This window comes from Megalops cyprinoides, chromosome 3 (assembly GCF_013368585.1).
Source record: "Megalops cyprinoides isolate fMegCyp1 chromosome 3, fMegCyp1.pri, whole genome shotgun sequence".
Lineage (NCBI taxonomy): Eukaryota > Metazoa > Chordata > Actinopteri > Elopiformes > Megalopidae > Megalops > Megalops cyprinoides.
This window is the reverse complement of record NC_050585.1, coordinates 22,787,708-22,813,282: the sequence shown is the minus strand read 5'-3', so window position 1 is coordinate 22,813,282 and position 25,575 is coordinate 22,787,708. Positions and strand designations below refer to the sequence as shown.

At 45.6% G+C, this 25,575-nt stretch overlaps 1 protein-coding gene across 1 annotated transcript; it reads right to left on the bottom strand.

The window, feature by feature from the left end:
* Window positions 1-1,145: 1,145 nt before the first annotated feature.
* On the bottom strand, window positions 1,146-25,575 carry LOC118774850 (fibroblast growth factor 11-like). The gene is made up of 5 exons (XM_036524397.1): window positions 25,383-25,575; window positions 10,665-10,775; window positions 9,081-9,184; window positions 1,504-1,702; window positions 1,146-1,276 (listed from the first exon to the last, which is right to left on the bottom strand). The coding sequence occupies exons 1-5, from the start codon at window positions 25,573-25,575 to the stop codon at window positions 1,146-1,148; spliced, it is 738 nt and encodes a 245-aa protein (XP_036380290.1).

Below are 25,575 nucleotides of genomic sequence, written 5' to 3'. Positions count from 1 at the left end.
CACGTCCTCCCCTGACTGTGCTTTTCAGTGCTAATGGGAGTCTGTGAGAGGATTTACACAGCAGGGTTGCTATCTCTAAGAGAGAGAGAGGGATGGAGAGAGGGACATATGGGGAGGGCTTCCAATCAGCATATGCTGGATTACACGCAGAGCTGGAGGGTGGAATCTCAGTTTCGTTTTCTCCCTGAGCGCAAGGTGAAGGTTTGCCTTAGTGCTAAAAAGCTCCTTCTTTCTCCAAACTCTTCCACTGCTGCTGTGTTGAGCTTCATACAGCACCTGATCTGGGCACACAGATCATTATCCATGACAGCAAAATATTATTATTATTATTATTATTAATTTCAGTATTTCAAATTTCATTATGAGGAGTTGAGTGGCATGTTTTCCTGGATTTCATGGCTGCCTGTAAAAGCCTGGCTTTTGGTGGTCCCTCCAGAAGCTCCTCTCACTGTGTTTCTGACGCCCTGATCATATCCAGGATAATTAGAGTGGAAGCCGAGCCGACAGCTGACCGATTACTACGGTAATTACCGTGACTTAGCGAGGAGACTGACCCCCACTGAGGTGTAAACGGTGGTAATTATTATCATATCACATGTAATTTACAGCAACACAACCACCATTGTCAGAATGAGAGGGACGCTGGGCTTTTCCCTGCAGCAGGTAACAGGGCATGAATGGGCACAGCCAGGAGGAGCAGGGTATGAGGGAAAAGGGGGAATGGGATCAGAAAGATAGGGAAATGGATTAAAGGACAGGAGAGCAGGCCTGGCAGGTTAGGGAAGTTGTGGGGAAGAGAAAATGTTATCAGAGAGTCCGGGAAGCTGGGGGCTGAGCAGTGTGGAGGTGTGGACGATGGGAGGTTGAGAAGGAGGTTCCCGTGACGGCTCTGGGCACGGAGGAGTCCCGTTGCCTGTGGGACAGTTGAAAGGTGGTAGGTGATTGGTTGCAGATTGAGCTGCCTAGCGAGCTGGTGATGCCAGTGTGCTGCAGGCCTCCTGCTCCCCGCTCCACCCCTGGCCGATTCCCTCAGCCTCGCCCAAACCGTCGGGAACGCAGGGTCCCGTGGAACAGGGCTTTTCTAAAGCCCCCAGTGCTCCCAGTGGTGTACCCTAGTGGGTAACAGTGCTCTCAGACTCTGGTGGCTACGAGGTGTCGGCCTTTGGGGGGTCTTTCCTGCCGTTCTGGAGGGAGGGGGAGTCGGCGGTCTTCACCGTCTTCCTGGGCGGGCTCTGTTCAGCGAGTTCGTGCAACGAGGGCTCCTTATACATGGCCACTGCAAAGACACAAGGAGTTCTGATTACTGAACACACACTAAACAGACAAGGAGTTCTGATTACTGAACACACACTAAACAGACAAGGAGTTCTGATTACTGAAAGCTCACTCTACAAAAGAGGAGTTCCTGATTACTGAGCACACACAATGATTACTGAACACATACTCCACTCAGTGGAGAGGGCTTTCAGGGATTGGATTAGGGAGGTGAAGGTGGCGGTGTACCTTCGATAACTTTGGGTAAAAAGTGGGCGGCGCCTTTGGTCTTTTTGACCCGGTTTCCTTTCATGACGTGCCCGTCGCGGTTGATGCCGATGTACCAAGCTCGGCCCGACTGGCTCTGCCGGTACAGCATCGACGAGTACGTCACATAGTAGTTCTCAAACACGCTCTCTTTGAATTTGCACTCTGGTGTGAAGTGTTCCTGTAACACACACACATATGCACAAACAAGCACACACAGACACACACATTAGCCTTAAATTCAGATTACTCAAGAGGAGATAAATGATGATGATACACACACACACACACACACACACACATTCATCCATTTAGCCAGGCTTCACTCCCTCCCTCAAGGCCCCTCCCCATCCCCATTGCCTGGTGACAGGTATATGTCTCCCAGGGTAACCATGAGCCTCAGTTCCTGTCAGGGGGCAAACCAATCAGCCAGGGCAGGGCAGGGCGGAGCAACCCAGACAGCGAGAAGGTGCTGACAGGGTAGTCTTATTGTCTGTATGGGAATGAAGGTGGCGGTACTCTTAATTCTTCAGTGTATATGGCGCTCAGTTCTGCCAAGGTGCCTGATCTGTTTGTGTTCATCACCAGGGCAGCCGGGTTCCTCTAGATCTCCGCAGAAACACTTGGAAGTGGCCCAATCACCTTTAACTCCCACAAAAAAACAACACAAACAGAGGGGAGAGGAGAGCTGTCGCCATGCAATTGCTGATTACATTCAAGATGATTATTATCTGCCACATCACCACATGACCAGCAGACATGGCAGGATTTGTCCTCTGACCCTGTGGTAACTTTGGCCGGGGGGTGGGGACATATTTGGTGGTTTCTTGGCTCGAGATTGGACTGCCCCAAGGGCTCTCTGGCTGACTCTACTTCTGCTGGGTGATTCACCTGCCGGAACCCATTCAAATAAAACAGACTGCGTGCGCAGAGTTCCACAGCTCAACACAGCCTGTTTACTATGCGAAACCGTGCCCCTGCTCCCACCCCTCCCCCACTGCAACCAATCACATCACATTACATCATCTCCAGCCCCTCCTCCCCCAGAGTCGAGCACCTCTGATTACATCAGCCCCTGCCCCTCCCGCTCCTGAGCCAAGCACATCTGATTACAGATGTGATTATATCCACCTGCCATCGGCAGGAATCTTTAACAGGATAACCAGCTCTATAATCTAACAAACCTAGTCAATGCTACAGAGATATAACATCGCCCCCCCGGATCAGTTTCAGCTGTCAGCACATAATGGCTTGGCTCGGGACTAGGGTTTGCGTAGCTGAACACAGACCACTGATTTGAGGGAACTGCCTACCCAGACTGGAGGAGGGGACAGCCCATGAGGAGCCAAGGACACTGAGAGCTGAGAAAGGGAGCAGTGCACACACCAGCGGGAGAGAGGGATCCTGCTGAATCTGAGGTGCCAGCTAGTGCATTTAGCCCATATTTATACATCTGACGTTTCCCCCAGGATTCTATCCAATCCGCCAAGCCATCTTACGACCAAGTGCAATTCAATGGCAAAGTCAGAAACCATTTTACTAACACTTTCCCTCATCACCAGTTTTGATCATATCTGAGGGTTTGCATCCTGACATAACATGAAATAGATGTACTGTCATGTTACCTATTTATCTGTTTGAAAGAGACCCTTCAATTGTCACTACTTTGCACAGTAACCCATGGTTCACATCATACACTGCATAGCTCATTTCTGCATTTGGATTAAGGTTCAGCACCTCATTGGAAATGAACACAGCCTGCTGGGCCCGGTCTCGGGGAAAACACCTGAGATCTGAAAATGACGTATTCATGTGAATAAGTGTTTGAGAAAGCGAGTGGGAGAGTGTTTGTCCTGAGCCTGATCCTTCTCCATCACTTTATCTAGAGCAGTGGAGATGTAAGCCTCACAGAAAAAAAAAGAAATTCATATTCCTTAAACACACTGTTCTGGTGACAACGGAACCGCAAGCTTCACACACACACAACCAAAGTCAGTCCCTCGGATGCGCTTCCAGGTGTGAGCAGTAGGGGTCTCTCTGGCGCAGCGAGTCTGGCTGCGATAATCCCTCCGCTCTCTGCGATGGTGTGTTAGCTGCACGGCTCCTGCTCTGCTCTGATTACAGCTCACAGTGTGGCACTTCATAATCGCTGTTTTATAATCGACCCAAAGATTCCTCCCCTCTCTCCCACTCTCCCTCTCTTTCTCTCCTCCCTGCAGAGAAGGCACACAGCGTCTGTTTGTTGCTGCCGTCAGAGCGCTGCACAGATGCTGACGTGACATGATATATTACATAAGTCAGTAAGGTATGGATGGAGAGATCAGAGGGCCCAGACAGGATGGGATGGATTAAGTCATTAGGAATGATAAATATATTTATGAACTGTGGCCAAACCGAGTGGTATGGTTAGAGAATTTCAAAGGGCAGTGTGTGTGTGTGTGTGTGTGTGTGTCTGTGTCTGTGTGTGTGTGTGTGTGAGTGAGGTCACGCACTCGTTCTGACGCAGTGACAGGACAGATCTTCCATCACTGTAACGCAGGAAGGAACGAGGGGAGGTGACGGGTCCAATTTTAGTGAGGAGAGTGACATGTTCTCTACCTTCATGTACTGCTATAGACAGAGAGAGAGGGGAATGGAGGGAGGGAGGGAAAGAGAGAGAGGCAGGGAGGGAGAGAGGAAAAGAGAGAGAGACAGGGAGGGAGAGGGAGAGGGAGGGACTGAGGGTGCGACAGAGATAAGGGTGGCAATGGCATGATGACAGAGAGACTTAACAAGGCATTTTATATCTTATACTTTTTTTGACTTTTGTTTGTTTGATGTTAAATCTAACTCCTTTCAATGGGACTGTGTACAGGTCACAACACTCTTTTTCTGTCTTCCTCTCAGCTTTCACAGCAGAGCTTGGAGATTTTAATCCAGCAATTGACATATCAAGCTGTAATTTGGGGGAAAATGTGACAGAGAAAATAAAATAAGATTTAAGAGGTTATGTCCAAATTGTAAATGAAGTTTACACAATGACACACCTAACCTGGTGATTTCACATGGCCACACCCGCAGGTTTCTCTCACGACCCTGCTGTCTGTCATTATTTCCTGACTACATGGAAATACCAAACAAGGTCCCTCTCAAACATGTTGTTTGACAGCATCTAGGTACAAGAACGCAAAATGGCATCATAAAAATGAAGTCTGACATCTTTGGAATAAATTCCATGTCCTCCTTCTGAAGGAAAAACAAAAACAACATTAATGTGATTAACCATTATCATATTTCTATACCTATTCTCATCCTAATCCTGTAGACAGCAGATGATTTTATAACTTTTGATTCAGCAACAGTACTATCATTGAGATATGTGACAATCAGGCCACAGACGCTGCTCTTGTGAAAGCTGGCTTACGTGTTGCATTTGACCCACCTGATGACCAAGCCCTTCTACTCAGACAAAAATGCTCATTGGTTTAAAGCATAGGTGCCTTCTCATAGCTCAGATCACATCTGTCAAAGAGATTTCCCATTTGTACAAACCCTGACCTCTGACCTCACTTGAGTGAAATATGGAGCTCCACAAGGTTCTGTTCTTTGACCCCCTGTTTTTCTCCTTGTGCAGTTTAGCCCTCGGTTAAGCTATTTGGAAACATGGTGGCAGTGCTTTCCACAGCTGTGCAGGTGATAAAAGCTTTTGTCAGAATGAAACCAGAGGAAGCACACAGAGTGGAGAGATGAGCGGAGAGTCTTACTGATATAAGAACCTGGAGGAGCAGAACTTTTCATTCAGTAAACAGCAACAACACACGTCCCACAAGGCTTTGTGATGGGATGTCACGGCTCGTCCCGCATGCTGAGGGATTTTCCAGAAACCAGGCTGGATTCCTGGCTGTATCCTTAGGCCATTGCTTCTGTATTTTACTCAGAGACGTAACAATTGTGGCTTTTCTTCCCTCAGAGAGATTGGGAAACTAAGACGCTTGTTGGGTACAAAGAGCATTTGAGCTGTTGAGTTCACCATGAGCAGGGTAAGGACAAATTTTCAACTTTTCTCTCATTAACATTTGAAGGGTTTTTCTTGTTGATCCTCTCAAGAGCTATTCCTTAATATAATCCCTGCTATATTCGCTGTAAGTGTTCTATTTAGGCCATCCCTCTATCTCAAACCAAATACATATATAAAATCATTTCTCATTAATTCTGTTTCCATCACACTGTTTCAGCATTGCTGCTGTTCCTTATATGCATATGCATCCATATCCATATTCCCATATGACAAGTTGATTTTATATGACAATAATTGATTGTCATATGAAAATAACTTGGGCGGCAGTTTAGCATAGTGGTTAAGGCTGTTGTACCCTTGGGCAAGGTACTTGACCCACAATTGCCTCAGTAAATATCCAGCTATATAAATGACTAATATTGTAAAAAAAAAAAAAAAGTGTAACCTATGTAAGTCTCTCTGGATTAGAGTGTCTGCTAAGTGCCAGTAATGCAATGTAATGATTATGAAATCCACTCTTTGAAGTACTCTTTGACAATCCCTTAACACTATATCAAATAAGCATAAATTAAATATTAATATTAATTAGTGAATTCACTACATTTGAATTAGGGCTGCACGATATAGCCGGCGCGATATATCGAATAGCTGTTTTTAGCGCAGTAACAGCTATCCCCAGTATGTGGTGTTAGGTTTCTTCCTGTATTTTTTTCCCTTCAGTCATACCTGATGCGGGAGCACACCTCCAAAGTTCAGTGAAATGCTTCCATGGCAGAAAAATATCACTTGTACTATATGTTGATTAACTTACCTATTAGCTTTGAAAAACACATAGCATATGTTTTCACTCTTTATCTTTGTAGCCATGTGTTTCTATCTACCACACTGAAGCAGCATAGTGGTATTGCTGTGATATCAACATTGAATAGATACGAGTGGCATTTTTTTCCCCCGGAAGCATTTGACATGGCCTCGGAAAACTGGAGGTGTGCTCCCGCATCAGGTATGACTAAAGGGAAAAAAATACAGGAAGAAACCTAACGCCACATACTGGGGATAGCTGTTATTGTGCTAAAAATAGCTATTTGATCGCGACGGCTATATCGTGCAATCCTAAAATGAATACATACACTACATATAAATACAGTTTGTGATGAAATCCAAATTTCATCTCAGAAGTGCCATTCCAGGTTCCCACAGATGAGCTAGTGGTATCTCTGTAAAGGAAGGACCCAAGTGCCTTGGGTGTCTACTTCAGAAGCCTGATTAGATGCAGACCAAATCTGGGACCAGTAAGAACTTCTGCCTTCTGGCAGTGCATAGATATACTCCCTCTTATAGCAAATACTCCTCTCTGTTCTCCATCTCTCTCCCTCCCTCGTCCTTCTCTCTCATCATCCCATTTTCCCTCCCTTTCTCTCCATCTTTCACTCCTTCAATCCATTTCTCCCTCTCCCTCTCCCTGCCCCCCTTCACTCCCTCCTTCTTCTCCTCCATCCTCCCGTGTCTCTCGTTCTCCTGGCCCAGGAGGGTATTCCAGAGCACACAGCTGGTAAAGTGGGTCAGTACAGGACTTTGCACTATTTTTAACAAAAACCAATTTCCAGGAGTCGCCCACAGGTAGTGTAGGGACACACCCCTCAGACGATAGACCAATGACAAGGAGTTTCCCTCATTATTAACCTCTCCCTGTGACTCCCCCCTCCAGAACTCCCTACACCCCCAACAGCATGCAGAGGAGAGAAGCAGAGCCACAGAGAGTCCCTATCAGCTGAATCTCTTTGTGCCTCTACTTTCCTCTGCCTCTCTCTTTATTCCCCCGCTCTCTCTTTTTCCCTCTGTCTCTCTCTCTTTCCCTCCCTCTGTCTCTGACAGTGACTGGCCTCTGTGTATGCTGTTAAGAGACCTTTAGCAAGACCTCATTGTGTGCTAAGGCCCTCTGAGATGAGCCTCTCCTAATTTCAATATCCGCCCTGTCCCTTCTTCCCTCACATGCAGTGTCCCAGAGCAAGTGCTTTCAGAGCAGCCGCCATGATTGTGGGTATTTCAAAATGACACACAAGGGCTTGACTGAACCCTGGAGTGTCTAGCCAACTTCCTTCCAGTTTCATGTCACCAGTGGCTCAGTGACACACCCAGCTCGGTCGCTTGGCCAACTTTGCCAGTATGGCACACAGCACTGCATTGTTTCCTGTCTCAGTGCTTGGTCCACGGCCTTGGGCCCACACCACACCATCAGTGAAGCGAGTAAACAGGAGAACATGAGTTTGCTGGTAAAGCCAGGTCATCGTCCCTCAGGTGCGTTTCTTTGAAGTTATTTTCCCAGGCATTCCCTCCCCCCCCCCCCCCCCTGAAAAATGGGTCACCTTTCTGCTGTTACGAGTGTTGCTACACAAGCGTCCCCTACAGCAGTTCTCTCTAAATCTGGGAGGGCTTGTGTGTGTGTGTGTGTGTGCGCATATGTGTGCACTGGTGGTGGGGGGAAGGGGGAATGGGTTACTATTACTAGCTACTAATTAATTCCCAGATTTGGGACAGAGGAAAAAGGCATGCTGTTTGCAGTTAGAAAAACAAAAAAACTACCCAAAACTGCACAAAACTACCACACAAATAAATGCAACACCCCCTCTCGGATTGCTAATCTGTGCAGTGTATGTTTTCTCTGTGGTGTGTATTTGTGTGTTTTCCACAGAGAACTAGACTCGGAGGATTCTCATCCTAACATAGTAATCAGGACCACAGTATCCTGCTGTCATGAATCTGTTCTTTTCCCTACATATTAGAGATCTTTGATAATTTACACTCCCTGCTGGGTAATGTACGATTATTATTTCTGTGTGTCTACAGTATGAGGTGGTTATGATAAATCAAACTCTACAACCCTCTGAACATCAGTGCACATGTATGACACTAGAACTCCAGCTTCTCTATCCACATTTATAGTGGTATTCTAGAGACAGTTTTAGGGTCTTCAGTGACATTAAAAATCCACACCGTGGGCATGTCACAGAAAATATTGAACATGACAGCTCCGAAGCAAGAGTGAGCAAGAGAGCACGCACTGCAGAAGGTGACCTCGCCCACTAGACAAGAATAACGCTGTGATTCGTTCCCTCAGCTGGGGGCTTGGGTCTTTAGCTCAGCGAGCCAATCATATCTCTTGTTGTGACAGATGATGTGGGCCATGGTTGAACCCCGCAGCAGAGCTGCTCCCTGTGAGCCCAGTCGAGGAGCCCTGGTGCTCAGCGTGCACGCTCAGGGGAGTGGGTAGGAGATGCTGAGACATTCTGAGACCTGTCTGGACCAGCTTATAGGGAGATGCCAGGGACATGTTGGTTACTAATGATACATCTGCTGCCTGATGTCTTGGCTGTGGGAAGTAAATAGAATAGCAACACAACACAATACTGCTATGACAATATAAGCAATTGGACACACACCCACACATAGCTGATGGAAACTAATCTTCATAGTCAACACAATAATAATAATAATAATAACAATAATAATAATAATAATAATAATAATAATAGAAGAAGAAGAAGAAGAGGAAGAATCTCACAGAGGTGTAGAGATAGCCCTCGCTGCTCATGCCCAGGTACAGGCCTGTCTTTATTCCCTGGATAGCCACGATGCGCAGACCCACAGGGATCAGGTTAAACTGCGCTGCCGAGGGGAACAAGGGGGGGGGGGGGGGCAAGGGGGGAACAAAGGAGGGAGGGGGGAGACAGATAGAGAGAGAGGAGGGGGAGAGAGGGGGGGAGCAAAGGAGACAGGGACAAGAGATAGAAGGGAGAAATATTATTATTTTACTGTATTATTTGTATGTTCACCTTGTGTACATGTTGATATAAATATGCTCATGCTGTATATTGTACCGTAGCATTTATGATGACTCTTTATACTGTAGTGGAATGCTTTAGCAGTAACATTTTAGCTTCACCTGCCAATAAAGCATATTTTAAATAGAAGGTGTAATAGGAGCTCATCAAAGGATGAGTTAAAATTACAAGAGGTGCTCCTGAATATTGAGGGTGACAAATACAAGAGAAAAGAGATAAAAGATTGCAAAAGGAGTGAAGTCCCATGTGACAAAAGAAATCCCCAAAACAGGGCACTCAACCAGTGAGAAAGAAGCACGTTTGAATTGGAATTTGTAAGAGAGGGGGGAGTAAGTGGTTCATCTGAAAAGTGTGGGTGTTGCATCCTTTGGCTAGTTGTGTGCCACATGGAGGCTCTGAGAATCAGTAGAAGTAGAGTAACTAGATTGGTCCAGCTGCCTGTTTGGCCCCTGTTAGAGTTCCCCACAGCATATGGGTGGAGATAGCCCAGGAAGGACAGGAGCCATAACATCCACTGGAATCTGTTTGCCCATTACTCTCCACATGCCAGCCCATTCTATTTGTTCTATATCTGTGTATTGTGGCTGCTTACAGCATCGTTCTCATGCACTGACACCTCTCAGTGCAGTCGAGCGCTGCTCAATCTGTCAGAAACGCTCAGAGAGACAGATGGAGGAGGGGCGTATCGAGGAGAGACAGATTGAGACAAGTTCAAGGCAGGTCTCTGCATCACAGCCATACATCTCTGTCTCTCCTCATCTCTCCCTCTCTCTTCCTCTCTCTTCCTCTTTTTGCCTCTCTCTCTCTCCCTCATTCTCTGTCTCTCCGCATCTCTTCCTCTCTCTTCCTCTTTCTGCCTCTCTCTCTCTTTCTTTCCTTCATTCTCCGTGTCACCCGCTGTCCCTCTGTCTCTTTCTGCTTACCTTTCTCTTCTTCTCTGCATCTCTAGAATGTGTCTTTCATTCATATCTTCATATCCTCCCCCTCTCTCTGAGGGAGTATATAAATATGTGTATGTATACGTGCATCTGTAAATATATGGATTTATGGATTTATGGATTTAGAATTCATATAAACCACAACACTGTTATCAGTTATCACTAAAGGAAAGGAGGCATTTTTTAAATCTAAATCACCCTCTCTCTCTCTCTCTCTCTCTCTCTCTCTCTCTCTCTCTCTCTCTCTCTCTCTCTCTTTCTCTGTCTCTATCACTCACACTCATACAGTCCTTCAGTTTTTCAGCTGTCTGATCTAACAGAGAGATGAACAGTCAAACAGACAGACAGAAGGATGGACAGACTTACAGAAAGAGCTGCTCTCATCTCGCGTTCCGTTCACCGTGCCATCTGGCAGGATCTGGAGGTCGAACCCGTGCCGGCAGTGCAGGCGGGTCACAATGCCTTTCAGCTGGGGTTCTGGAGAGGAGAGGGTTAACAGAGTGACACATCACCACAAGCCCATACACCCTGCTGTTTACACACAGCGTGTGCCTTCACCAAACACACATACCTGCCAGGGCCAGTGTTCTGTTTAACAATCCCTACACCCATTCACCTAATGCTGTGTGCTTCATGGACACACACACTGGCATTCTGGGATCATGAAATAATTCCCCTACCATAGATCCCAAGAAAGACAGGCTTGGCCCTGTGTCTTGTACTTTGGAAGATCTTCGGTATGATTGATAAAACCCACTGTGTCAGTGTGGATGTTTGAGCATGACCGTGACACTATGGCCTTGCAAATCACCACAGTATCAGAGAAAGAATGGCTGAGATCACTGCATGAGGAGAGTGCTAAAGCTGATTAATGTCACTATTAAACACCCTGGTCAATGCATAAAATCTCATGAATATAATAAGATTCATAAAATTTGATGTGATTCACTGATGATGGGTCCTTATGTGGGCTTTGATCATCAAGTAAAATGTTTTGTGCCAAAGAGCACATGCTGGTCTCCCTGCTGATATCAGACAGCATGTGTGCCGGTCTTACCACTGATATCAGACAGCATATGTGTTGGTCTCACTGCTGATATCAGACAGCATGTGTGCTGATCTCACCACTGATATCAGTCTCTTGGTCTAACCTGTTCCTGTTCCAGTTCTTAGATCTCAGCCCACCCATCCTCTGTTCATCACATGGGTGTGAACAGCGTTACTTATTTCTGTGCCTCCTTACAGACACATTCATTTACCCTGAGAAAGCCAGCAAAATGGTGCTGACAGACCACACACTTAAGCAGAGTACTGCAATGAAGTTTTAATGAGCTTTATTAAATATGAATGGAATTTGAGTTTCCCGTTGTGACTGCTGGTAAAAAGGGTCTTTGTTTTGTGGTTTTCAGGGGAGAAAATATAAATGTGTCACCACAGAGAACGCTTCCAGTCCCTGGATGTTAACCATTTCCTGCACAGCACCCTGAGGGTTGCATTGCTGTGTTCAGAGGCATGTGCTCAGGGAGGTTCTCAGGACAGCACAGACCTCCCTGACCTCATCAGTAACAAAACACGCCAAATTTAAGCCAACCCAGAATAAGGACTTACGATTCTGAACAAGACACAGCTCTGCATTCACATCGCTGCAATTAGAACTGACCCCTAATTACATACCTGCAGACTCAATCAATGAGATCTTTACGTATGGAAAGCTCTTTTTAATACAAAATCACTCCTACATTAATCTGGAAGCACTTCACAGTAAAACTGCTCTTTTCTCTCCAAGATGACTTCAGGGCTTTAATCGAATCCAGGAGTCTTTTTTCACATTTGGAAGACAGAATTGAGAAAGCTGATGTCAGGAAATTCTGGGATGTTCCACACAGCATGGATCAATGATGAGCCCGGAGTAAGAATCACCCAATCATCGGCTCATTTTTAACCTCCAAAATGAAACTGTTGTTTCACTGCTGCTGTACTTTTCTGATTAGATGATGGGCGCATCCAAATTTTTTTGGCAAAGACACCTGGACTGGGGATTTACAACTATAATCTCCAGGGTGGCACACGATTGGTCAGCCTTTTCTCCCTTACCATTGGCTGTATTTGGTGCCCAGTACCAAGAGACAAGACATTCCCAGCAACCCGTGCTTTCACATTACAGCTAACAGAGGCAATGTGGGAAAAAGCAGTCAGACCCAGAGAAGCTGTCAAGGTTAAAAGGTGTTTTGCTTTTAGAGGGGAGGAGGGGGGGGCAGAGGGGTCAGGAGAAGCTGCTTCTGCTTGCTGTGCAAAATGCTGCAGAGTCTGCTGATCCTCCTCCAGACCTACACAGCCCTGCCATCGATCCCGCCTCCACACATCCCAATAAAGAAGACCCAAAATTCACCACAGCCTCGCCCTGACGCTCACAGCCTCGCCTTGCCTCACAGTGCGCTTCAGCATCCCCGGCAGGACACCCCTCGATTGGACAGGTGCTGTTAGCATCACAGTGGCAGGGATGAAGCCATCAGTAACAACATGACACAAGCACGGGGGGTTTCATCTATGAGTTAGGGCTCTTTCTGCCTGCTTCAGCCCAGGGCCTTGTGCTGTGACTTATAACACAATATATCACCCCATAAGCAAGCAGGATAAACTCTTTACACTGCTCACCAGCAAGAGAGAGAAAGGTAACATTGATATTGATATTAATATGACAATGATGAAGATTATGAAATACTGTATGTAATAAAGGGGGAGGTCATCAATAAATATTAATAAAGGACACTTCATTACAATGTCACAAGTCTGTTATGGGTAACCATAAACACACACACACATACACACACACATACACAAGGAAAGGGACTGCTAAGGAATAAAGGAAAAAAGGCATGAAGACAGAAAGACCCCCCCCCCCATTTAGAGATTTGTGATTGGTGAAGCCAGAGTTAAAAAGAGAGAGAGAGAATGTGTGGAATGAAAGGCAGGAAAATCAGAAAAATAAGCCTGTGAGGATTAGAGAGAGAGAGGGAGAGGCTCAGTTGATTTCTTGCTCCGTATTCTGAGTGATTGTTCTTGTTTTGGCAATATGTACCCATAGTGTGTCATGCCAGCAAAGCTTTTTTGTGGAACTGAAGTGAAAGATGGAGGAAGGGATTGCATAAAAGAGGTACAGAGGGAAGGAGAGAGAGAAAATAGGGAAGGAAAGAAGAGAGAGAGGCAGGGAGGAATTGTTTTACAGAGGTAGAGAGGGAGAGAAAAAGAGGGGGAGAAACAGTGGAAGATTAGAAGCTTCACTAAATGCCTCCACAGCAGACATTTCACATCCCAACCAGTAAGAGAGGGAGAAAGAGGTCTGCAGTCACAGTGCCGTCTCTCAATGACCCTGAGATACAAATATTGTGCTCTAGCAGAGGCTGACTCCATTACAGCAGTACTGTCAGATCTGAGCCCTGACTGTAGTCAGTCAAACACCAGATCCCAGGAAAATAGAGTTCACTTTACGGTGAGTGACACCATTCTGAAGCATTCTAACAACTACACACGCCTGGGCCTGATTAGCAGTGGCACAGAAGAGTTTGACCTGGAAGTGAATGCATTACAGGAGAAGGCATGCAGGGCTTTTACGCCATAAAGATGAGCCTCTAAAATTTGTCCCACCAACCTCCATAAAATTCTGAAAGTGTCACTGAACCTATCACGCTTAATGGTCCTTAAGTGCAGAGTCGCATCAGACACCAGGAATACATCAAATAGGACAAACATCACAGAGAAAGCCTGCTAGCAGGACACTGCAGGAACACTTTGAAATCACAAAGAAAAGTCTAAAATTCTGTAATACAGCCCCGCAAATTAAGGCTTTCTGCATTAGCTATTAACATGCAAATGGAGCATTTAAACACTGCGCTGACTTAAATCACAGCAATCCAAAGCCACTCCACCATAGCACTCTGCAGTGCGAAGAGCTGAGCCCGAAAGGGAGTCCCCGCAGCTAGCTGGAGTAGATGCTCATTGGGCAAACGGACACCACCATCAGTCAGCAGCAGGGTAACAAAGGAGCATGGTTTCAGTGACCGCAGGCTGGCCTCCCTCCTGGCTTAGTGTGTGTTCCCCACAGCAGGACCCAGGGGAAAGACGTCTCTTTTTTCAACAGAAAAAACAGCAAGCCAAACAAAAAGCGCGTCTGTGTCATGTCACGAGTTAAAAAAAAAACTCTCACGCTATTCTCTCTCTCTCCTCTTCTCTTTTGTCTGCTTCTGTGCCAGTCAGTGTCAGACCCCTTATTTTACTGAATATTGAAAATGTTTTTTTTTCCCATTTAACAACAGATGTCTAGAGCGGCGGTTGCCAAACTGTGGTGCGCGCATCCCCTGGGGTGCACAAGGCAATATTTAGGGCTGCGCAGGAATAAATTCATCATGGTAGAAGTTGTTTAAATTTCTTTTTTGACAACATAAAACTGCCCATATGCATTTTTACAATGCAATATTTTAATATAAAAAATAGTCAATATTAACTATCTTCACATTATCTCTTCATTTTGCAAAATGTCGCAATGTACACTACAGTGGTCTACACTGTAAAAAAGGAATGCCAACAACAACTGTAGAAAATGTTTAGTTATCACTTCGTAAAGATATGGTCTGCTGCATGCTCAGGGAAAAGGCAGCAACAATTTGGATACAAGTCCACTCTCTGACAATACTGTGGCCCGCCACATTGATAGTATGTATAAAAAAATTCTCTGCAAAACTAGTCAATCGCATCAAAAGCAAAGCTTTGCAAATCTGTGAGTCAACAGATATTGCATATCTAGCCAATCTTTTAGTTTACGTTTGGTACTTATTTGAGGACACAGTGCATAAGGATTTTTTGTTTTGTCCGCCCTTTGCCACTCGTGAAATGGGGAAGATATTTTTGATTTAATCAACGTCTTCTTCAGAGCGAATGGAATTGACTGGGCGTGCTGTGCGGCAGTATGTACCGATGGAGAAAAAAGTCAACGGGAGGGAAACATGAGGGAATTGTGGCTCTCATCAGAAAAGGTGCACCATCAGTTTTGTGGGTGCACTGCAGCATTCATAGAGAGGCCATTGCCAATAAAAACATGCCAGATGAGTTTCTGTCAGTTCTTAATGATTCAGTGAAAATCGCTAACTTCTGTAAAGCTTGTCTGCTAAATTCAAGGATTTTACAACGCTGTGCCACAAAATTGGAAGCAAAAAGAAGACACTTCTCCTGCACACTGAAGCGTGCTGGTTCTCATGCAGAAACGTTGACAAGGCTATTTGAGCTGAGATACGGACTCCAGCAATTTTTTGTTGACAATCTGTTTCACTTGTCTACTTCATTGCATGACAAGGCCTGGCTTCAGAAACTAGCATGCCTGGCAGACATTTTTGCGTCTTTGAATGAACTGAATTTAAGTTTTCAGGGTGTCGGTGCAACTGTGTTCAATACACAACACAAGGTTGAGGCGATTAAAAAAAAAACTGACATTCTGATCAAGCTTGGTAAATGCTAGTTCACTCAGTGTTTTCCAACACTACATGAATTTATGGAAACAAATGAAGTTGTGCTGACTGATCATGTGAAAGGTTTCTAAATTGAAGGATGCAGCCATCTCAGCCAACAGCTTTGGATCTATTTTCCCCTCAGGGTACGTACCTGTGTCGGACTAGTTTGCAATCCTTTCAAACTAGTGCCCCAGTGTCCCATCCGATCCACTATACAGAGGGACAATACAGGGCACATATACAGTTAGAAAATAAATCATTCATGGACTTCTGGGTACCAGCATTGCAGGGATGCCCTGTCATGTCCAAGCAAGCACTGAAAGTGTTGCTGCCTTTTGCCATGCCCTACCTGTGTGAAGTTGGATTTTTCAGGACTCAGAGGCTGGATGCTGAGAGAGATATAAGAGTAAAACTATCTTGAGTTACTCCCAACTTCACTGAGCTTTGTTCTAACAAGCAGGGCCACCCATCTCATTGAGCATAGGTAGACAGTTATTATTATTATTCTAATTTAAGATGTGGGAGATACAGTAACTTGCATTGCTGTTACCGCATTAAGTTTGGATGATGAGGTGAAGGGGGTGTATGGACAGGGTCACACATTTGAAAGGGGTGCATGGTCTAATAAGTTTGGGAACTGCTGTTCTACAGAACAGTGAGCTTGTTTCTCCAACACTGAAGCAACTCAAAGTATTGGTTTACACAGGGCTATATGATACTGCATTAAAGGACTCCATTACACCTCATAAACACGCATACATGCTGCCGGTTACACCAGCTGCCACTCTCAGTTCATTTCAGATATATGCTTCATTGCCACTCCAATGCAATGCAAATGTACTACCAAACAAAATAAGTGTTATTACAGAGATTACACACTGAGGACCACAGACAGCACTCTGCTTTACACAGTGTTTACACAATCAGCACCACAGACAGCACCAGGCATGACAACAGCACTGTCACACACAGCACCACAGCCATTTTACAACGCTGTTTTCATATTTTACAGTACATTGCCATATTGCTACTTTACAGGAATTTATCCTCAGTGGTTTGTGTTTTCATCACCATCATCATCATCATCAAAAAATTAAAAATCAATAATACTCACTGTGTTCCCTATCTTTTTAAATAGGAAGAGAGGATGCTCCTCGGGGCCTTGGTGTATCTCTTAATCTGAGCTGTGTAATTATCACCATGCCAAATCTCAGGGGGCTGTTTGTTTCAGGCCCATGAGGAACGAGAGGAAAGTGTGTGAGAGATGGATGAATAATTTGACAGATAATATCAACACACCCGTGGCAAAGGGGGTGGGGGGATTTGAATTTAAGAGGGAAGAAGAATATGCACTCCCATCCCAACAGACAACACACACACAAATACACATACGTGCACACACATACGTGCATACACAAACACACACACACACACACACACATTTTGTCAGTGTCCCACTGAGGACAGTTACAGTGTTTAGGGTGTCCTTCAGCTCTTCAGCTCTTCTCCTTTTCTCTCTCCATCTCTCTCTCTCTCTCTCTCTCTCTACATATATATATATATATATATATATATATATAGAGAGAGAGAGAGAGAGATCTTTAGTAAATCAGTCCAGACACATTTAAAAGGTTGATATGAGTGCATGTGTGTGTGTGAGTGTGCGTGTGTGAGTGTGTGTGTGAAATAACTCGTGAAATAATTTGTGCAGACTTTTGTTCTCCCTCTCTCTCTCTCTCTCTCTCTCTCTCTCTCTCTCTGCAGAGGTCAAACCCAATCTGTCCTTGTCATGTTTAATCAAAGTACCAACAAATTCCTCTTCCATTGTTGTGCGCAAGAGGCTATCAAGGCATCTGTGCCAGAAGACAAAGTCAACAAGATGTTTCCTGTTTCTTATTCTCTATTTCCTGTTTTTTGGAGACTTTCATCCTGTTCCTCCAGGGATTTGAATCCGGCTCCCCTTTAGGGTGTTGTGGCTCTGATCTGCGGGGGCCTGACATTTTCTGTTCCCACCCTCATGGAACAAAGAAATTCAGGCATATAGAGGATTAGCTGTAATCTGCAAAGTTTAACTTCTGGTTATGCGCTGGATTTTTTTAGATGCTTAACCCAGTTGTTTGGCAAATATCCTAACGGATATTACAGAGTTTTAACATGAGAGAAAGGCCTAAACAAGCACCAGTCCCTATGGTCTGACTGTCTGTTCTTCCAGAAAATTCCCCAGAGATTATCAAACACACTTAGATGCTTTTCATTGCGTAATGGCATAATCTCTAATTTGTTTCTGAGCTTTTCTGGTATCACAAAAGTATTAGGGGAAATGATTAAGAAGTCCCTCTCTCTCAAAATTAATTGTATGTGCTCGCATCCAGGAGATCAGGAGTTTCCTGCTGATGAAAGTACCTAAGAGTACACTGTAAAGAGAAGGTATGTCAGTTTGAATGCAGTGTGATCTCATCGTCCAATTGTAATGTCAGTTTGGACAGTGTCATCTCATTGGCTAACCACCTTCTACATTGCTTTCTCTGGGTTTCAAAATTTTTCTAATTTCTGGTAGTACTTTATGATACTGTTAATTATAAATGCTCAATAAAGTATGAATAAAGTACTACTAATCATAATTAAAATAACTGAAAATACATGGTTGATGATTAGTACAATATTAATGGATTTTGTTAATATACCTTAATGTCAGACCACACATAAACACATGTTTTTAACAGTGTAGTTATTGATAAAGCTATTAAAGCAATATTTAGTATATATCATCAGATCTTATTATAAAGTGTTTTAATAGAACCACATGTCAAATTATTTGCATTTGATCTTATTGCTCTAGCTGTGAGTGGTATTTGGTCTCATTGTGACAATGTTTGGTGTTGTTGCGATGGCGTTTGGTCTTCTTGTCACAGTGTTTGGTCTCATTGTGATGGTGTTTGGTCTTTTTGTTACAGTGTTTGTTCTTGTTGTGATGACTTTGGGTCTTGTTGCCCTGACTGTTAGTAATATATTTTGATGGAGTTTGGTCTTTTTGTTACAGTGTTTGTTCTTGTTGTGATGACTTTGGGTTTTGTTGCCCTGACTGTTTGTAATATATTTTGATGGTGTTAGGTCTGGTTGTGATGGTGTTAGGTCTGGTTGTGATGGTGTTTGGTCTTGTTGTGATGGTGTGGGGTCTCGTTGCCCTGGCTGTTAGTGCTGTATGGTGAGCTGTAATGCAGCTGTAGGTCAGGTGTTCCCTGCAGCGGTTTGCCCGTTCACAGTCCCCCAGAGACTCGCTGCTTCACACGACTCCCTCGCTCTTACACAACGTGGCAGGGTCGACGGTGGGGGGGGGAGGTGGCTCCACGCCAGGCGCTCAGATTTATGGCGCTGTAACCTGAAGGACACATTGCGCACCTGTGCCCGCACACACCGCAGGGCTCGCAGGACACAGGTAGGCAAGGTGCTGCAGTCAGCAAGGTGCCCTCCCGCCTCCTTCCCCCCCCCCTCCTCTCCCCCCCCTACAGGAGCTGCACACATGCATTAAGTCATCCATTTTTAATAGAGTAGAGTATGGGGGGTGTGCTTAATGCAGGGCTTGGATCTCCTGAGACCACACACTACTAACCCCTGTAATTCACCACCTCCTGCATTATGCTCCCCTGTTCTGCTGCTGTGGAACCAAGAACAATGCACTGTACACTGATGCATGTACCCACAGAAACACACTCACACATGCAAAAACATACACACACACACGCACACACACACGCACGCACATGCACACACGCACAAACGTATACACACACTAGCATACAAAAATATAAACTCGAAGAAACTTCAAAAACTACATCCCTGTTTGTTCTGATGAGGAGCTTTCTCTCTCTCTCTCTCTCTCTCTCTCTCTGACCCCTGTTTGTATAAAGTTCTGATCAGGAGCTACATAATACCGCATGTCTTATCAGATGTTGTTGAGTAAGCGGGTTGGGAGTTCCATTCTGGTGGTCAGCTTAATGCTATATCTCCTGTGCTGCACTCCCTCAGAGCCTGCACGCTGGGGCACACAGCGTTTTCTCCAGCACAGTCAATATAACCTACAAACAACTGCTGACGTGTTACTACAACTGGGAGAGGGAGAGGCCACCTGGGACCCCTGTTTCTTCCGTCTTTTCAAACCCAACACCCTGGCAAACTGCCACCCTCAGCCCCCTCGCCCAAACCACGGGAGCCTCCCGGTTCCACTCTGGGTTTACCTGACCTTATTTAACTGCAGAAGGTCAGAGACAGCAAGCACAGGGTGTGTGTGGGTGTGTGTGTGTGTGTGAGTGAGTATGTGTGTGTGTGTGTGTGTGTGTGTGAGTGCATGTGTATATATATATATATATATATATATATATATATATATAAATATACGGGATACAGTATAGCTTAGCGAACATATCATGCTGCATCATCTTACCTAATATACATAATACAAAATGTTAAAAGGTGGACATGGTTGTGACTCCAGGTCCATGTGACAGACGAGCAATTTAATGGAAAAAAGCAAAACTGACTGGAAATAATAATGATAATAATAATTCACACAGAGGATCTGACACAGGGGACATATGGGAGCAGTGACAGCTGAAGCAGCAGAGAGGAAGCTGTTGGGTCAGTGGTGCGGTGGTCTGCATCGGAGCTGGAAACTCCTCACACTATCATTACGAATGGCCCACAAAGATTCTCTGAATTCTAATCTGGTCAGAGACACAAATCTAAGCCAATCAACTCACAGCACGCTTTCCAGTCCTGCACTGTGGGACTAGTTAACAGCGTGTCAGACAGGCTGAATGCATCATGGGAAAACATCTGACCCTCCCTCACTGTCTCATGCCTCTTCATGATGGCACATACATGGCACATGGAGGTAGAGGAGGGAATGCAAGGCCTGCCACCTGAAAGGGACAGAGCTCTTTATGGAGACAAACGCAGGTAGACACACCTGAGAGGGAGAGAGCTCTTTATGAAGACAAACGCAGGTAGACACACCTGAGAAGGAGAGAGCTCTTTATGAAGACAAACGCAGGTAGACACACCTGAAAGGGAAAGAGCTCTTTATGGAGACAAACGCAGGTAGACACACCTGAGAGGGAGAGAGCTCTTTATGAAGACAAAGTCAGGTAGACACACCTGAAAGGGAGAGAGCTCTTTATGGAGACAAACGCAGGTAGAAACACCTGAGAGGGAGAGAGCTCTTTATGGAGACAAACGCAGGTAGACACACCTGAAAGGGAGAGAGCTCTTTATGGAGACAAACGCAGGTAGAAACACCTGAGAGGGGGAGAACCTGAGAGACAGTTACCAGCATCTCTGTTTGTGTTGAGCTCAGAGATGGACAGAGATGAATGGTGCTCCTTCCTGTGTGTGCTCGGTGACTCGTTACACGACGCTTGTGAGCATGGCCGCTGTGCATCTGTGTCAGACAGAAGGAGTCGGCCGGCGATGGAGGCTGAGGGCAGGAGGCCAGGAGCAGAACAAAAGCACTGTGTAAATCTGTTTCAGTGAGCAGCGCTGACACCTGGAACACAGCCTGCTCCCATACCCCCCCACCCCCCTCCACCGCCCAGCGCTTCAGCAGCTGTGAGCTCCACTGGGCCAGCTCGCACTTCTGTGGGGTGGCATAGCATCCATAAACACTTCATAACCGGCTTTTATAAACAGCTCGCAGTCTGAGGGTCGGGAGCAGCAGACAGTGCAGGGAAGCGCAGAGTGTCCGTTTATCACAGAGTGCTGCATAGACTGCAGGGTGCTGTCGCATGCGTGGATACACAGATGTGTTAACGTTAAGGAGGCAGTAGATTACCCTGTATGTTCCTGAATACAATGTCAATATACCTGAAGAACAATACTTACAATTTCAAAGGGAATTTGAAGAACCATTTATGTAGCTTTATTCATTTCTAGATGACTATAGCACCAAGGCTACTTCTCCACACTACTGCTTTCAGGTCCAGAGTCCAGCAACATGAGCACTGCTCTACACTGCTGCCCTCAGGTTCAGCATTCTTTGAGTTTTCTCAGGAGTAGCTGATAATAAGCTTTGATCAAATCATGTTATCAGATTTTGGTCACAGAAGGAGACGTTCAAGGCAGTAGAATACCCTCACATTCACTCTGTTCTTCATAGCTGCTGCCTTGGAGAGACTGACCTTCAAGGCTGGAAGAGTTTGCGCACTATCTCTCCCCATCGCACTTAAAAATACATAGTGGGAGAGGGGACGAGGCTGTCCTTGACAGAGGGACACTGTGGAGACCCTGGCCAGGCTACTGAGCCTATCTCTGCAACCGGCCATCAGGATGCTTAGGGCAGGATGTTCTCCATTACTCAGTGTGTGTTAATGAGCAGCGTATTGATTACAGCCAAATGAATCACTGCATAATTATGAAGGCAGGGAGGGTCCTTCTCCACGGACCTGAACGGGTCGCTCGCACCCCATTTTCTGCCTGTGAATGCGGTCAAACGAGGGGCCTGAGTGTACCTTCCAGGCTCCCTTAAAGAGGAGGTACCACAGAGCAGCATGGGTCTATGCTGCTGTTTAGACCTGACCAATCGTGTCACTGTTGTCTGCCACGGCAGCTCCTTCACACCTCTGACAGTCGCTATACAAGTGGCAGTATAGGGCTCATAGTGGTCAGTGCTGGGCACTGTCTTCAGCTCTGATTGATGAGTACTAGGCACTGTGCTAAATTCTTATAGATCAGTGCCCGGGCACTGTGTTCAGTTCTCATGGCTCGGTGTCGGGCACTGTGTACAGGATGATGGATCAGCTGATGGTTCCTGTGTTCATAATAATGAATCAGTTGATGGGCACTGTGTTCAGGTCGGTGTTACTGTGTTCTTAAGGCTGGGCATTATGTGATTTTATCCTGTTTTGTTTTCTCAGCTTGTGGCTGTTTTGTCGTTCTTGTTGCAGGTGTGATGTGTAATAAATGTGTCCTTCTACTTAAAACCTACAATTCAGTCTGAATGAGCAGCTCCCATGTGCTTGTGTCAGATTATTTATCACCTGCATAGTATGTATGAGTATGAGTGCAACACTTCTACCAGCAGTGGGAGACAGGTGTCCTCTCAGGACCTACATGCACACCCCTCCCCACACTCTACCCCTCACTGAACCCAATATCACAAAGCCCTTCATTAACCCTCGTGTCCCCCTTTCACTTTCCTTTTCTCTTTTAAATGGAGGAAATGACCTTGTTTAATGGAGGAAGTGACCTCATTAACAGCTGAGCTGCTTGCATTGTTTTCTGGATCCGCTAATGTCTGTAATGAAACTTGTTTAAGAGACATGATGACAGCGACAGTTCAAAACTTGGGAAAACTGTCATATCACTGTTTTCAGCCAATTGGCTGTCTCAGGTAATCACAGGCATCAGCCAATAGGCTGTCTCTGTCTCACAGATGTCAGCAGATAGGGTGTCTTGAGACAAGCAAGTAAGCAATAATTGGAAAATTAAGAGTTTTAGCCTTAGTTTCTATTTTTGAATGATATACACGTGTTTAATTGTGTGTGTGTGTGTGTGCGTGTGTGTGCATGTGTGTGTGCGCGCGTGTGTGTGTGTGTGGTGAGCTGTGTGGTCTAACATGTTTTCCGTGTGTGATGGCATTTCTCTGTGTTCGATGCTGCATCTGAGGAGAGCAGCAGGGAGGCAGTCAGGGTGATCTGAGGCCAGGAATCCGGTGAGCTCATAATGACAGAATATTCACGCCGGGGGGACCCACGGCAACACAGCGCACCCGCCTTCTAAATCACCTACACATCCCAGCCACTCCGCCTCTGCTGACAGGAAATAACGTTTTTACAGAGCACGCTCGGAGCAGACGGAAACACACGGGGGGAATGGCCGTAATAAAGCCGTCCCTCGGCACGGTAATGCAATCGCCTGTATCAGAAACCGGGGAGAACGCCAAACATTTCCCCGACATTGCCGAGCGCGGGCGGCGCGGTCGTTAGCGTGTTTTACAGCGGCAATTACCGTGCTGCAGTGCGTACATGGCGGATGTCGTCTCGCGGCTCCCCTGTGAGCGGGTGATGGAGATCCCAAACACAGACTCACTCTGCCTGTAAAACTAGGCCCTCCAAACACCCACTCCGAACACCCAAACCTGACACCCTCACCTAACTCTCTGCTCCTACACCCTGCCCAAAAACTGTGCCCCAATACCTAGACCCATCACCCTGACCCAACACCCAGACACAACACCCTGCAACACCCTAACCCAACACCTAGCTCAAACACCCTGACCCAACACCCTTAGCCAACATTCTGTCCCAGCACCCAGACCTAACATCCAGACCACATACCCTGCAACACCCTGACCCAAAACTTAGCCCCCACATGCATGTTTGAGTGTGTGCATAGTGTCTGTGTTTGTGTGCAGGTTTTCTTTCTATTAATATCAGTGTGTTATACTTTATGCACATAATAAGTACCCATCTAAAATGTACAATTCAGCTCATTTTCATATGCGTTTGTCATCAAATATGTGTAATTTTCCTTGTGGTTTGATAGAAATGTGCATTTACACATATATTTCTGTATTTGCCACATTACACATGCTGGAATATAAAAACAACCTTCTATTACAGAAGTGTTTGAAACTCATCCAGCTGCACCTCAGCCCAAACCCACAGAAAGAGGCACAGCACTCAGATTTTTAGAGACAGCCATAAAGCCATAATAACAGCACTGCACTCCGCCATGCTCACAAGCACACACACACACCGCACCTACATAAGCACTTCACAAGACTGCATGTTAAGGGTCGTAGTGATTCATAAATATTCATAAGGCTACATGGCATCCCTCATCTCTCATAAATACCCACAGTCATTTAGCAAAGCCAGTATCAGATGTCATATTGCATGCAAGTTGCCACAATAACATGCTATATTCAATAACAGTAAATGACAGCTGTAGAGAGGAGCTCTGAATGATTATGAATGATTATGAAGGTGTTTTTAAACGCAACTTATAAAGGTGCTCTATATATCAGCACAACAACCCTGATAATAAAAGTCACCAAACAGTCCAAAAGTGTGTAGTAAAGATTAAACACTGTTTAGGTTAAACAGACCAATGTTGCAGTAGCTGCATTTCAATCATTCCCTCCACTATAAACATAATAATACAAATCTCAATAATAATAATAAAAATGAAACAGAATGCCAACCATACATCAGCAGAAATGGAAACAGGAATTTAGGGAGTGATTTAAATTAGTGCTGGGATGATTAGATGGACAGTTTGGAAATTTGGCCAGGACCAGAGAAAGCCCTGCTCTCTGCAATGTTTAACGATCACACTGGGTCTGGATCAAGGCATTATTGCAAGATAGCAGTTTTGAATGTCTAAGGTTAAAAACAAATGCTGAATTTCACAAACGCTCACCCAAACCGAAGGACGGGAGTGTTTATAATGTGCACATTCGGTCAGGGTTCATTCCCACACTGTCCAATATGAATCGCAAACTTTCCCTCCCCCAACTCTGTTGGTTCTCCCAGGTAAACCCTATTTTCCCCAAACCCAGCCGGAGGGAAGTGGAACAGGGACTGACCGGGTCTCTTTTCGGTTCTCCCTCGGCGACCGCCACACAGGCGCACCTTGGAGATGAGCACCAGGATCTGCTTCTGGCACAGGGACTTGTTACTCTTGGGGCAGGGCTTGCGCTTGCTGGCCACGGGCCGGTTGCCCTGGTCCTCCCTCACGGCTCTCTTCTGGCGGATCAGAGAGCTGGCGAGGGCCGCCAT